The 16679-nt window shown below is 37.0% G+C and overlaps 1 protein-coding gene across 2 annotated transcripts in view; it reads right to left on the minus strand.

Moving 5' to 3' along the window:
* Positions 1-13296, minus strand: part of Nrx-IV (neurexin-4) — a 491733-nt gene extending 478437 nt beyond the window's left edge. For both annotated transcript variants that reach the window (XM_090412013.1, XM_090412014.1), the window contains exon 1: positions 13167-13296. In XM_090412013.1, coding sequence (XP_090268139.1) covers positions 13167-13257 — 91 coding nt within the window. In that variant the 5' untranslated portion in view covers positions 13258-13296. The remainder of the gene's footprint in view (positions 1-13166) is intronic.
* Between the last annotated feature and the right edge of the window lie 3383 nt (positions 13297-16679).

Genomic DNA, 16679 nt, shown 5'->3' on the forward strand with positions numbered 1-16679 from the left:
TGATAAAATTTTTCATTATATGGAAAGTGAGAAGAGGACAAGGTGGCATCTGTGGAAGTTAAGTTTGTATATAGTTAAGAAAAGGGTAGGAGCTAGATTTTTCTCTCATAGCCATGAGTGGGTGAACAGTTTGCCTACTGAAGTAGTGAGTGCATCTAGTGTGAATGAGTTAAAAAAAGGTAAAAGGTATGACAACTGGTGTGGGTGATATAGCCTCTCTGGACAAATCCTTGACTCCCTGGAGGTTTAATAGTTTAATAATAAAAACCATTATATGGCATTAACTATTCTCATCAACTGAGTCCTAAAGAACTATAACAACATAACATTTCTTGCACACACTTTTTTTTTTTTAACCACCTAACCCAATCTTACTAAAAGCAGTATCAGGTACCAGATGATGTCAGTAACGTGAGCAAATAGTGGAGTGAAGCAAGAGTAATTCCAAAAGCAGGACTAAGCAAATACTATCAAGAATAGCATAGCTGTCAGTAGCTCCATATATATATATATATATATATATATATATATATATATATATATACACACACACACACACATACATACATACACATACCTCAAACTGAAACAAAGTTAAAAACCTCATCCACAAAAAAACGGCCATAATCATAAAAAACAATCCCTAAAAGATTAACTTTTTGTTGTTGATGTTTATTAATTAACAATACAGTCAAAGTTATGGATGTCTGAGTTGCATAATTTTACATTAAAGCATTTTTTTAGAAATTTTTGTTTTGACTAATGTGAGGCACTTCTTTATAACTTCAATCAGTCAGTTGTTTCTATGCTGCTATTATCCTCAGATTTCAATCTACCTGTTTTGCAACTAGCATCCCCTCAGTCCCAATTCAGTGATCCCAGTAATGAGTTCTAATAAATCTTCAAAGAAAAGGAAAGATTGCTTGGTGAAAAAACGAAGAGGAGAAAAATAAAATGAAATAAAATAATTATTATTATAAAAACACATCCATGGAGCCAAAGACATCGCGGGAGGTCCACTGTTACATATACAGTTCATATATGTATCGTGCCTTAAATATGTTCGCTGTCTCTGCACTCACCACACTCTCAGACAATGCATTCCAATCACTCATCATTCTCTATGCAAAAAAACCTGCTTCTCACCCCCTTGCTCATTCTCTTTATACAGCTTCCAGGGATAACCTCTTGTTCCCTTCCTGTTTCCACCCATTCTATGCAAAACCTCCCTGACATTAATCTGGTAATAACCTCTTAAAAGCTTATATGCCTTCATCATATCCTCTCCCCTCCTCCTTTCCACCAATTTCTGCAAATTGCATTTTGTCAATCTGTCATCATACTCAACATTCCAGAAACCACCTTAGTCAATCGTCTCTGAACCTTTTCCAATGCATCTTTATCTTTTTGAAAACCAGGTGACCAAATCTGAACACAGTAATCTGTATGTGGTCTGATCAAAGCCTTATACAAAGGAACCATAACATCCTTACAAGTCAGTGCCCTCCACATCATTCCCATTATCCGCTGCACTGTCCTCACAATTTTAGGTCCACAATCACTCCCAGATCTCATCTACTCTACCAAGATATCTCCACCAACTGTGTACTCTACATCCCATCTCATCTCTGCTTCCCAAATTTCAAAACCTTACACTTTGCTACACTGATTTGACATGACATCCCCACTCATTTATCCATTCAGACAGTATTCAAGTCCTCTTGCAAAGCTACAGCATCTGCTCTACTCGTGATAGCGCTTCGCAACTTTGCATCATCTGCAAAGAACTGCATATCACCATTCAGATCTCTCTAAATATCATTTACATACAAATTAAATGGCAATGGATCCAAAACAGACCCTTGGGGTACACCACTAGTAACTTTCCTCTTCTGGGATATTGCTCCTCCATAGACCACTCGCTGATAGCTATTAGACAGCCAATCTTCAATCCAGGAAACTAATCTACTGTTTAGTCCCATCCGTTCCAATTTAATTACCAACTTGTCATGTGGCATTTATCAAACAGCTTTGCAAAATCTAAATATACCACTGTATATGCAACACCCTTATTCAATGCATTTTTCGTTTTATTATAATAAGTAAGCAGATTGCTAAAACATGATCTTCCTTTAACAAAACCATGCTGGTTGCCAAAGGGTACTATTGTCAACCCAATTCTGAATCTTGGTTCTAACTAACCTCTCTAACACCTTAACCACAACTCCAGACACATGGACTGCTCTATAATTCAAAGCCATCACCTCCCTTATGAATCAGAACAATTTTATCCTCTTTCCAATCCTTTGGAATTTGATCCACAGCAAGACTCATGTTGAAAAGATATGTAAAAGCTGTTGTTAGTTCTCCAGAACATTTCCTCACAACACATGGTGAAATAGCATCGAGTCCTACAGCCTTATTTACATCAAGTCTATTCAATTCGTCATATACCTCCTGTTCACTTACTAACAGTTCCTCCTCCTTTCCCACTACTTTCAAGTTCTGCATGATGTCACATTCATAAGAATGAAATACCTTTATAAACTGCTCATTAAATTTCAACTATATCCGCTGCAGTGGTTATTATTCCTCCATTTTCACCAATCAGACCTATCCTACCATAATCATTCTTCTCCTTTCTTTTAGTGTTAAACTGTGATCAGCATCCATTTTTGAAATTATGGACCCGTGTTATAAATAACTATTTTAATTTCCCGACGTTTCGACATTCATATTAAGGTCATCATCTGGAGCATACACAAATATACAAGGACAAGCTGAGTTACATTTCACACAGTATGCTAAAGAGACAATTTGCTAGACAAAAGAGACGTCTTCCGTCTAACAGTCTTTCCTTCTCTGTTTACCGGAAATCGACACATACTGGCCAATATATACACAAACTCTTATCACCACCCAAAACAAAAACTAGGTGTCATTAATAATCGGAAAAACAGGGCTTTGAAGATATGCTCCAATGAACAAGCACTTAAAGACGAATTTCAAGTTATCAGTAATACTTTCCTAAAAATGGTTACAGCCAAATCACTATCAACAAAATTCTCTACAAGACCTCACTAAAAAACAAAGATAAACTAGACTACAAGAAAACTATAGCCATTCCATACATTAAAGGGACATCAGATAAAATAAACAGAATACTACAGAAATACAAGCTTAAAGCCACCTTTAAACCTCCTGAAAAATTAAAAAGCTTACTCAACTCATCCAAAGACCCACTAACTCTGCTGGCCCACCCTGGAGTATACCGTATTTATTGCACCTGTAATCTACCATATATATGGTGAAAACAGGACGCACAATTCCTATCAGACAAAAGGAAAAAAAGACACATTAAATATAAGAACTATGGTGAAGCTGGCCTTTCTGATCATGCCCTGAACACTTTACATAGAATTGATTGGAAAAGCACCAGTTGTTTACATCACACCAAAACATGGTATGAACATAAATTTAAGGAAGCATGTGATATTCTTATCAACCACCCTAATCTTAACAATAAGGATGGTCTAAAAATCCCAAGCATATGGAAGGCACATATTCTACCCATTTCTCCCTAAGAGTTAACTATAAACAGAACTGTAGATAATCCAGAATCTTAAATCTAATATAACAATTATGTTAAATTAGGACATCATTGTTACTGTAAGAAAACTATATGAAAGAATGTCTCTCTGATGTTATCTTACATAGAATATAGCTTTCAAGTAGTTTCTAATTAATTTTTTAATTTTATTTGTATTTTTATTTAATTTTTTTATATATATTATATTTTCACTAGAGGTCATGCAGTAGAATAACTGTTGATCAAATCATTGTCTCTTTAGCATACTGTGAAATGTAACTCAGCTTGTCCTTGTATATTTGTGTATACTCCAGATGATGACCTTCATATGAAGGTCAAAACGTTGGGAAATTAAAATAGTTATTTATAACACGGTTGTAAAGTCCATAATTTAAAAAATGAATAAACATTCATCTACTGGCCACACATCAAAAAAATTCCTTATGATTTTTTTTGGCCACATTAGCTAACTGCTGCTCATACTGCAGTTCTGCTACCCTTATCAAGCGAGTCATCTTTCTCACCTGCTCTTTAATAAATTTTGTTTAATCCTTTATACAAGTGTAAGCAAATAAAGTTTGTTCCATCACTACAGTTGCGCTTCCTTTGTCTGATTTGGAAACACAATGAAAACGCAACAGAATATGAAAGCAAAATGCACGCACTTCTCCAAGACCAGTCAACATATCAAATTATATATCGAGATCTCACCAACTCACAAAAGAATAAGGTGTGCAAGTTATTGAACAAAGTCACTTCCTGGCCAAAAGAAACAGTCAAACAAACTCAAGCCTCTCCATGTTAAAACACCCAGGATATACAGAGCTTCAAAAATTCACAAACGAGGTACACCTTTAAACCCAACTGTAGATAGTATAAACAGTTCCACATATAAACTTGCTAAACATTTAGCCAAACTACTAGCCACTTGCACAAACAATTCTCCCTAAAAGGTTTTCTTAATGATGGGTTTTGATGGCGAGTTTTGATATCATCTCATTATATACGAATGTACGATTAACTGAAACTCTTAACTTACTAAATTCACAATTCCTCCCTGATATATTTCAGCTATTTAAATTCACAGTACAGGCAGGTTATTTTACATGGAAAGGGAAAATATACAAACAATTAGATAGGACAGCTATGGGATCCCCCTTTCTCCCCCCTTTGCCAACTTCTACATAGAACATCTGGAAAAGCTGGCCATTCACACAGCCACTCTCAAATCTAGTCTGGCTACGCTATGTTGATGATGTGTTTGCTATTTGGCCACATGGCCCAAACACATTAAATACATTTTTAGTGCATCTAAATAGCCAACACCCTAAAATCCACTTTACAATGGAACTAGAAGCCAATGACTGTCTACCCTTCCTGGACACACTTATCACACATCTTCCAGAAGGTTCCTTATCATTCTTAGTTTATAGAAAACCCATACATACAGGGAGATATTTACACAAACAATCACCCTTCTCAACAATATGGTATCTTAAAAACACTAACCCATAGGGCTAGAGCGATTTGTTCCAATGACACTGCTCTCACTGCTGGACTTTCTCACCTGCATCACACCTTCCTGACCAATGGCTATAATCCCTATAAGACAGATAAAATACTAAATGCTCCCCAAAAATCCCCCCACTGTCTACCACAGAAGACTACAACAAAACTATCACCATCCCATACATTAAAGGCACATCTGGAAAGATATCTAGGGTGCTTAACAAACACCAACTTTGCACTGTATTTAAACCACATGTGAAATTGGCAACTCTCATCCATTCACCAAGGACAGATTTTCTCCTTTATATCACATGCAGGAGTCTATGAAGTGCCCTGTTCATGTCATCAAGCCTATTATGGACAGACAGGAAGAACTGTGGGCATCTGCCTAGGTGAACAAAAAAAACATATCCGGCACTTTCGCTATGGCAAGTCGGGTCTGGCAGACCATGCTTTGGATACCCCTGCACACAGGATCATTTGGAAGAAAACAAAAGTACTGCACAGAAGCTTTTACAAGTCAGAGAGGTTGTTCCTGGAATCAACAGAAGCCCTGAAACATACTCCAGACCTCAGCAAGTATGGCTGTATAAATCTACCAAAGATTTGGGAGACAGTCATCCTAAGACCAAATTAATATGTTTTTTTTTTTTTTTTTTTTTTTTAACTTCATTACTTCTCTGTAATGTGTCTAACTTTTTTTTTCCTACTATTTTTACAGTACACCTTCCATTTCGAAATTCACATGCCAAGCTAAATTCCTATTGAACATTGACCTCGCATTCCCATTCCCAACCACTCAATTTATTCAAGTCTTCTTGTAAGGCCACAACATCTTCTCTACTCTTCACAGTTTGACCCAACTTTAACTGGGCACTTCCCAATACTGTATCTATTCAAATCCTCCTGAAGTGCCACTGACTGAATTAATCTGGCATAACTGAATATCTCCATCCATATTATTATTACGTGACCTCCAGGGAGTCCAAAGACTCATCAAGGGAGGGTATCTACTCTAACTCTGTCTCCACCACTTATCCACCAAGTATAACTACACCAATGCCATCTACCACCCACCACTAGTATTTCCACATACAACCACAAACATCCATGCCAACGGCAGGATTCGAGCACGCAGCCTTTTGGCTAGAGAGAGTGGATATGTAACCACTCGGCCAACCAGGCTGGCAATATCTTCACCAATATCATCAACATACAGGTTAAACAGCCTGTATGTTGATGATATTGGTGAAGTGAATGGCCCTAAAACAGATCCCTGAGGCACACCACTAGTGACTTTCCTTTTCCTTCGCTGATACCTATCAGATAGCCAGTCTCCAATCCAATGCACTAATCTAATATCCAATCCCATTTGCTCTAGTTTGATGATCAACTTATCATGCAGTAATCTATCAAAAGCTTTTGCAAAATCTCTACATATATTACTGTGTATCCCTCTCCTCTGTCCAAGGAAGCTGTCACCTTATTGTAATAAGTAAGTGGATTATTAAAACATAACCTTTAGCAAATCCATGGTATCTATCAAAGATAATACCATTGTTATCAATCCAATTCTGGATCCTAGTTCTCACAAGTTTCTCCAACAACTTAACCCAACACCTGACATAGAGAAAGGTCTATAATTTGATGCCTGAGTTCTATCATCTCCCTTATGAAGTGGCACAATTTTGCCCTACTTCCACTCCTTAGGAACTTGACCCAATGCAAGACTCATGTTAAAAAAAATATGTCAAGGCAGATGTCAACTTCCTGGCACATTGCTTCAGAATACGTGGTGATATATTATCAAGTCTTATTAACATCAAGTTTGCTGAACTCCCCATACACCTCTTGCTCACTTACAGTCAGTCTCTCCTCCCCATCATCAATTGCTCTCAATCTCTTCATGAAGTCGCAGTTCATAAATGTCTTTCATTCACAAGAATGAAAGACATTTATGAACTGCTCATTAAGTATCTCCACTATATATCTTCCGCAGCAGCTGTCCTTCTCCAATCAATGTCATCCTTCCATAATCATTATTTTTTTTTTTTTTGCTGGCTACATATCTAAAGGACTCCCTAGAATTCTTTTTGTCTTCATTAGCTAACTGCTGCTCATACCTCCCTTTTGCTACCCTTACCATCCAAGTCATCAACAACAATAGCATAAATGTTATTGTTGCCTTGTCCTTTTCATATCAGGCATCCCTTGCCTGATATGAAAAGGACTGGTTATATGATATATCATATCATATATGATAAGAAAAGGTCTAGTTATCCCCCCCCATTCCCAAAATCATTCACAACAGCAATATGTAACTTAGCAGTTACTGAAAGGCCATCATATGCAGGTTGTTTTCACTAATGAAACAAACTAATATCCAGTGGAGGGATTTTTCAAAAAATGGCTCAGTTATGAAATTATAGTCCAAAGATGACATACATAAATGTTATTGTTGTTGTTGTCTTATCCTTTGAAGAATCTTAGATGTTTCCATGTGCTCCTTGTACTATTTTGGCTGTGTCGACGATTTTGTTTGTATAGAGCTGTTGTTCAGGGTTAGGATCTATTTCTTGCAAGGCTTCTGTAATTGCTGGTAAAGATGTGAGTGGGTGTCAGTTCTGTATTGGAGCAGTTGTTGCAGTTTCTATATATTATGCAGCACTGATTTCGGGAATTTGATGTTGTATCACTGATTTCAGTGGAATTAGTTTAGCTTTTGCTAGCGCATTGGCATCAGCAGTTATCATATGAGTTTCTCGGTTGAGTTCTCTGGCCTCTTTTGCTAATTTATCAGCTGCTTCATTGTAATCAATGCCTACATGAGCAGGAATCCATTGTAAAATGCAACTTTTACCTAAACACTTTAGTTGATTTAAGAGTTTATGGATGTCTTGTGTGAGCTTGGTATTGCCATTTTTGATTGCCTCCATAGCTGATCTTGAGTCACTGTAAATTATAATTCCTTCAGATTGTTGAGATGATGACAGTTTTAAGTAGGCTTCTAGTGTTTTATTTATTGCATAGAGTTCGCTGATAAAATTTGAAGCGATTCTCCCAGATCCAACTTTTATTGAAAGTTTTTCACCTTTCGGGAGTAGAAGGAGAACACCAGCGCCTCCATTAATCATATTGGTGTCCGACGATCCATCGGTATAACAAATAACCTGTTTGGAGGATGAAAGAAGGTTGATAGCATTTAGGCCTTTTTCTTTGAGCATTTCTTGTGGTTCTTTTTTTGTACAGAGTTGGGTAAGGTTTACATTTATGGAGGTATTTGAAGGTAAAGGACTGGAAAATAGAGGTTCTTTGTTTATGTGGGCATTTAGCTGATCAAGACCTATTTCTTTCCTGATAGTGTCATCATATTGTAAAGTTGATGATCTGTGAAGTCTGCATTTTTGGTTCCAATGTTCATAAGTTAGGGAGATATGATTACTTTGATAGCTTCCGATATTATTTATGAATTTTATGGTGACAAATTTTCGTCTGTCCTCCAGCAGGTCAAGCCCACATTCCTGTTGGGCTCTGATGTTGTTAGTGGATGAGACTGCACCAATGATAATCTTGGATGCTTTTGCTTGTATTTTGTCTAATTTTTTCTTTACCGATGAGACCAAAGGTGACCAGATAGGTGCTGCATATTCCATTATTGGCCTTATTAGTATAGTGTAAGAAGTTTTGAGGATTTTTGGCTTTGCGTCCCAATTTGTTCCACAAAGCCTTTTCAGTATATTTAATTTTTTTAGAGCTCTGTTGGAAGTGTTAGAGATGTGTTGTGCAAAACGTAATTGCTGATCAAGCGTATAATCCATAATACCAAGATATTTTGGATTTGCGACTTTTTCAATTAGCTTGTTGTTGATCATGACTTTGGGATTGTAGGAATGTCTATTTTTCCTGTCTGTACTAAAGGTGCTTAGTTTTGTTTTGTCTGGGTTGATTTTGAGTTTAAGTTCATCTGACCATTTTTCTAATCCTCTCATGGATTTGTTTAGAATCTCCTCTGATTCTTTGATTTTAGCACTAGTGTGCCAGATGGCTATATCATCTGCATAGCAAGTTACTATAAATGTTATTATATTTTCATCTTAATGAAAATAAATGTTATTATATTTTCATTAAGAATAAGACTGCCTGTTCTGTCTTTATCTTTATAATGTTTCCATCTTGCAATGTTTGCACACACACTCTCTCTCTTCCCCTGATCAATATTTATCCACTTCTTTCGGTAGCCATTATCTTTCTTCTTCTTTAAATTCCTTGATCTTCTCATTAAAATGTCTAAATTTTATGGTCTAATTTTGTGCATCCTTGAACATTTCTTAAAAAAATTTGCTGCCTGTATTACTCTGATCTTTTTTTTTTTTTAACAGTCCATATTTCTAAACCATGCAAGAGCACAGGCCATTACTCTATAAAATGTGAGATTTTGTGTGTGTGTGTGTGTGTGTGTGTGTGTGTGTGTGTGTGTGTGTGTGTGTGTGTGTGTGTGTGTTCAGTATCAATATAATTGTTCCACATTTTTTCGAAATTTATTTTTCATGTATGTCTTTTTTGTATGGTACATATGCTGTTATGCAATCTAAATAATTAAACCTGCTTAATTAGATAATTAAAATACATGAATATTATTTCACATAATAATTCATATGAATTAAAATAAATGGTGAATTAGTTGAAATATCTATTTATTACATAAGCAGCAAAAAAACTGTTGGCAACTTGATATGCAACTATTAAGAGTATGATAGTTCAAGTACACGTGAGAAGAGCACAGATATTTCAGGGAAGATAAAATATACATAGATTAATAAAAATTACTTGAAACAGCAACACAAGTGTGACAACTGCTTATGAAGCATTTAACAAACTGAAATTAGTCAATTTTGGGATAATTAATTGGATAAGAGATTTGTATATATGATTTTCTTGGACTTTGCAAAGGCATTTGATAGATTACCACATGACAGATTGGTGTATAAGCTACAGAAGATGGGACTGGATAATAGGTTGATTAGATGAATTGAAGACTGGCTTTCTGAAAGATACCAGCAAGTTGTGTATGATGAAGTAGCATCTCAGAAAAGTAAGGTGACCAGTGGCATGCTTCAAAGTTCTGTTCTTGGGCCCCTCTTTTTTTTTTTTTTACGTTGTTTCCACCCACAAAAGCTGATTAGTAAAACTATAGTACACTTGTACCAGGGTGAGCTAAGGATTTCTGTTTATTTTTTATCAATTTCATTTTTTTTTTGTAATTTAATTTTTCCATTTCTTTTTACACAGTCCAAAAACCCTGCTCTACGGACCAAACATGGAACTTTTTCAAGCCACTTCAGGCCTCCAATAAGCAGGGAGGTGGTCTCACACTATGCAATTAAATTCATCTCCCACCTAAAGACAATTACAAACATCCATGGCAACAGAGGAATTCAAACCTGCTGGTTGGTGAGTAGGTATGTTAATCCCTTGCCCAACTGGGGGGGGGGGGGACTTTAACTTATTTGTTAAAGACATTTCATTTCCTTTTTCATGTTTATTGACCGGGGATCTTCAAGTGTTTCCTGATGATGCAAAGGTAGGCAGAATTATCAGGAGCATTAAAGATGTTAATTCTATACAGGAAGATTTGAAGACTTTTAGCTTGGACAGATGAGTGGGGTTATTAAAAATTTTGATATTAATAAATGTAACATGTTACACTTGGGAGTAGAGAGATATAAGGCTATGTACTGTATTGGTGGAGCTGTACTTCAGGAAGTACAGCTCCACCAATATCATGCCAAGATCCCAATAAGATTCAGGATCTTGGGATAATAATAGACAGTGGACTAAAGTTCCAAAGGGCACACTGGAAATGCAGCAATAAGACTGCACATCTTATTGCTGCTATGATGACAAGTACAATGACATGAATGAATAAGAAGGCAGTAGCACCTCTATATAAAGCACTGGTCTGACCACACATGGAATGTTGAACTCAAAGTTGGTTGCTGAGTTTTCACTGATGTGAAAACACTAGACAGAGTCCAAAGATGAATGACCAAAGTTATATCAGTACTCTGGAATGTTGGTTACATAAAAAAGTTGAGTGAATGTGGATTACAGAGTTTGGAGATTAGAATGAAAAGAGGAGACATGACAGACCTTCAAGTTAGTTGGGGGATTCTGCCAAATTAATATAAGAAGGAATTGTAAAATGAGTTTGGAGAAAATATCAGTAATCAGAAGAATGGCCTACCACAAGGCTCAGTACTGGTCCCTCTTATTTAACCTATACATAGCTGACCTGCCAGATACAGTATCCAGAAAATTCTGCTATGCGAATGACATAGTGTTAGCCACCAGAAACAGAGAACTAAAATGGAAACTCTCACAAATGACCTTACTGCTATGTATACCTACTTTAAAAAATGGAGACTGCAACCAAGCCAAAGTAAAACTGAAGTGTCAACATTCCATCTCAGCAAAAAACTGGCACATGATGAGCTGAACATCTGATTTGGAAATTCAGTTCTCCACTATAACAAATATCCTAAATACCTAAGAGTTACACTTGATCATACCTTATCATATACAAACACACTGAAAACACAGCTGGAAAAATAAGAACTAGAAATAACATCATCCAGAAATTATGTGGCACTTCTTGGGGTGTAGCAGCAACCACATTACGAACATCTGCACTCGGATTGGTTTTTTCGGTGGCAGAGTACTGTGCTCCAGTTTGGCTCAACAGCTGCCACACTAAACTAATTGATTGTCAGCTTAGCACCACAATGCGATTTATCTCTGGAACCATAAAAACAACTCCTGTTTATTGGCTCCTGAGTAACATAATACCAATAAACCTATGAAGATGTGATGCTCTGCTAAGAGAATATGATAAAATACTCAGAAATACTGAATTGCCTAAACACAACGACATGCTAGAGTTATAGATCAACAGACTGAAATCAAGAAAGCTCCCTCTCAGTAAAGCTAAACACCTGAGAACAACAAACTACAATACCAAAGAACAATGGAAATGAACGTGGAGCATAAATACCAATGCCCAACTTGATTTGACAGGCATTGTCTCAACATCCCAGGTATGGAATTGAGCCAAAAGACATGGATAACACTGAACAGGATTTGCACCAGACATGGAAGATGTGCAAGCTCTCTGTACAAGTGGGGAAAAATTCCCTCACCAAAATGTGATGTGGGAGGGGGCACCCGACTCAATCAATCCACCATATTTCCACTGAGTGCAGTCTTCGTGCATATATGGGTCAAAGAAACAACTTCTTGGGGGTGACTACGCCTGCTATAAACTGGATCAGAGAACTTGATCTTAACCTATAAGTGTTTTGCTTGTTGAAAGTATGTGTCTCTGTTTTATTGTAATTGTTTATCACTTACTTTTTTACATATTTATTCTGACTTATGTACCTTTATAACTGCATGTAGATTGCCATATGCTAAATAAATAAATAAATGTAAAATGAGCAGACATCAAGATGGGAAGAATGAGAAGTCATCCCTGGAAGTCGTATAAAGATGTGATGACAGGCATGTAGAGTAGATTTTTTGTGGGGTGTTGACAAGTGGAATGCATTGCCAGAGTGCACTGTTAATGTAAGGAGTGTAAACAACTTCAGAGTTCGTTATGATAGCCATGTTGCTGGTTCAGTGGGCCTCCCACAATCAGTCTACTGACTCCGTGGAAGTTACTTATTTATTATTATACAAATGTATGCGTGTGTGTGTATTTACAATTCGATAACCTAGCATGTAGAAAATTCGGTTCTCAAAACATGAGTATCCCTAAAACGTTAACCATAATATCATGCATGACTAGTATAGCTTAAGCATTGGTAAGCTTTTAAAATGAACAGATAATTCATCCCAGAAGGAGAAATTATTAAATTCAACTTCGAGAATTAAATGGATATCGACTGACACGTATTGCTGAATAAATAGAACGGCCAAGATACAACTAAATTTCTCATGCTCTACTACTAAAATTAAAAACGGTCAATGGTATAAGCTTTGTGCCATACTAAAACAAATTGATACTTACTTTCAGCGATCAGTTTTTTACTGCTCCAAAGCGATACGAACAACAGAACAGGTAAACTGAATTTCATTTTGCATTTCCTACCCGCCTTCATTAACTGAAAGTCAAACCACGCTAAACACACCCAACTCGCTTCCTATAGCAATACCATTGGATCATACGGCAAACAGTTAGTGGCACCTACAATAATAATGAATGGAATGAACTGGATTTTTTTCAACTGTATTGTTTTAGGAAAGCAAATTCTAAACAAAAGGTGAATGAACATTTGCTTTATAAATCAGATTTGTAAAAAAAGTCAGGGATCGATACAAAATCTTCAATACGAGTTGGAAATTCGTAAAGAAAACAGAAATGCAAGGTGTGTGTGTGTGTGTGTGTGTGTATGTATATTATTATTATTATTATTATTATTATACGGGCACCTAAATAGAGTTCGAAGACTCATCGCGGGAGGCCCCATCTGTCCACACAATGTATCATACCTTTCCTTGAACCCATTAACAGACAAAGCACTCACAATAGACTCTGGCAACCCATTCACAACTCTCCAAACAAAAAACTACTCCTCACATTCCTACTGACCACACCTTTATTCAACATCCAGGATAGACCCCACGTTCTGGTCCTTCTAGTCAAGTGTTGAAATATTTCCCCTGGATTTATCCTATAAAACCCTTTAAGCAAATTATATGTCTCTATCATATCCCCTCCTTTTCTCCTATCAACCAACTTGCAATCCACACACTTTCAATCTATCCTCATCAGGAACATTCCACAGGCCACTCGTCATCTTGGCACTCGCCTCTGCATCCTCTCTATCACTTTTCTCATCTCCAAGAAACCAGAGGAACAGACTTGAGCACAGTAATCAACCAGATGTGTGCATATGAACGCCTTGGAAAGAGGAATTACAACTTCCTTATCTCTACTTGTTAATGTATTCTTCCCCAGCCAAGTAATCTTATATGCTACCATAGCAATATATCCTCTAAACTTTACCTTTCTGTCTACAACCACCCCGAAATCTCTAGCTTCATCTATTTCCTGGAGTACGGTGCCATCAATGTGACAAACGGCTTGTAATCTATTTATCCCGAAATACATAATTTTATATTCTCGACATTAAACTGAAGCTTATTAATTTTTGCCCATACTGACAACCTATTTAAATCGTTCTGCAAGCTCTCACACGCCTTGATTAACTAGTACTCTACCTAATTTCTCATCATCAACAAACAACTGAATATTTATTTTCAGGTTCTTTCCTATATCATTTATGTATAAATTAAACGGCAATGGTCCTAGCACTGAACCTTGCAGAATACCACTAGTCACATGTTTTTAGCTCGATTCTTCCCCTCCATTGCACCGCTTTTTGATATCTGTTGAGCAGCACCACCTCCTATCCACTTACCTAGGGTCATGTCCGTCCCCACTTGTTCTAATTTGCGTAACTGAGTTTGCAATGCCTTTGCAAAATCAAGCAAAATCATCCAGAAGCCACTGCCTTTATCCGTCTGAGCTGATGAATTTGCTAAAAAAATTTAGCAAATTACTAAGGCATGACCGACCCTTCACAAATCCATGTTGACCCTCATACAGTATCATATTTTTATCTGCTCATTCTTCAATTCTCTTTTTTACTAATTTTTCTAATACTTTTACCACCAAGCCTGAGATATTGATTGGTCTATAATTTGCTACTGTAGTCTCAGAACCTTACTTTAGGCAAAGGAATTATTTTGCCCTCTTTCCATTCCCTTGGAACTCTACCCGAGCTGAGAGTTAAATTAAAGCGTGTGGTCAAAGGCATTGCCAATTCCCTTGCACATTCTCGCAAAACACTTGCTGATACCCATCCAGTCCCACTGTAGTATTTACATTGAGATTCTGCAATATCGTAAGAATCTCCAATTCATCCACCTTTGCACCCACATAGGTTAAGGCAGTAACCTCAATAGGATGATATACCATTGCAAAGCGGTCATTCAGTAACACAATTATTTTATCTGCTTCTGTCTCTCATGACTATCATCACTCATGGAGATTAATCTTCCATACTCATTCCTTCTCTTACTTGCCATATAACGAAAGAACTCTTTTGCATTTCCTTTGGCCTGATCAGTTGGATTCTTCATATAATCTAATTATGCCCTCCTTGCCATGCTGCTCACTTTTCTTGCCTGAGCATTGTACTGTTCATGAATTTGCTGGTCACCTTTCCCTTCATATACTCTCCACAGCATTTTCTTCTTCTGCAGCTCGTGCTTAATGATATTACTCATCCATCTAACTCCTACTCGATTAACTCTCCATACCATAGGTATACAATATAATACTGCTTCCTGTAGATGACCCTTAACTATATCCCATGGATTACTAACATCCTTACCCTGCAATGTTTTATGCCATGATACAGATTTAAGCTTCTTTCTAAGCATGTCATAATTACCTTCCTTGTAGTTTCAAAAATACCCCTACTTGATAGAATATTCCTCATGTTTTACACTCTCCCAAGGCAAGACCGCATTTTCTCCAATTGCCTCCAATTGGAGAAAATGTTCTCACCTTGGTTATGGATAGCTCTTCTGAACCTGTGACCAGGTTCGATACTCACCCACCCCCTAGTCCCCTCCATCACATGCTGCCTTAAGTAATTATCTCTCAGCAGGTGTATAAATTCTATTTCATTCCTTGTCATGTGATCTTTCTGACTTCAAATTTATACTCCATAGTTGAAATTCCCCATAATAATCACACGACCTGTACTCTTATTAATTTGGCAATGTACGTTTTCCAGATCATGTGTGGAACTACCTGGACTATAGCAACAAGCACCTGTATATTTTGTCTTACTGGCCTTAATCTCACACAAGACTGCTTCAAATGAACAGCGCTTTCTCGCCTGTGTCCTGTTCTTTTTGGGTGCAATTCTTCTGCCATCATCAGCAGTACACCTCCCCATCCTATCTTCTCTATCTTTCCTAAAAATTCTAAACCCTTCACTTCCAATTCCTGTAACTACATAATCTGCTGTTAGCCGAGTCTCACTAATGTCTATAACTTTTGGCAAGGTTGCACTAAACAATGCCAAAAACTCCTACCTCTTGTTTCTAATATTTCTGCCATTAGTTTATAGAAACTGCAGCATCCCATTATTCCCCCAACCACCTTCACTTTCTGAACTGACTATCCTATTCAATATTTTTTTTGAGAAACTAAATTCCTCACTTAGTCATTCTCAGACTTACTCACTTTATGGGTACCTTCACACCAACTCACTTCCTTCCATTGCTTAAGTTTCCCTGAATTTGCACTTCATCATGCTTAGTAAACAAAGCTCTCTCTCTCTCTCTCTCTCTCTCCAGATATCTAAAAACCAAAACCATTTAGATGGAGTGAATCAGCATTGTACAAATCCTTCTTTTCATCAAACAGAGACAACTGATCCACAAATTTTGCATAATTCCTTTTGCACCAGCTGCGTATAGACTCATTGACAATCAATGTCCT

This window comes from Typopeltis vanoorti, chromosome 22 (assembly GCF_054136105.1).
Source record: "Typopeltis vanoorti isolate ZY-2024b chromosome 22, IOZ_Tvanoo_1.0, whole genome shotgun sequence".
Taxonomy (NCBI): domain Eukaryota; kingdom Metazoa; phylum Arthropoda; class Arachnida; order Uropygi; family Thelyphonidae; genus Typopeltis; species Typopeltis vanoorti.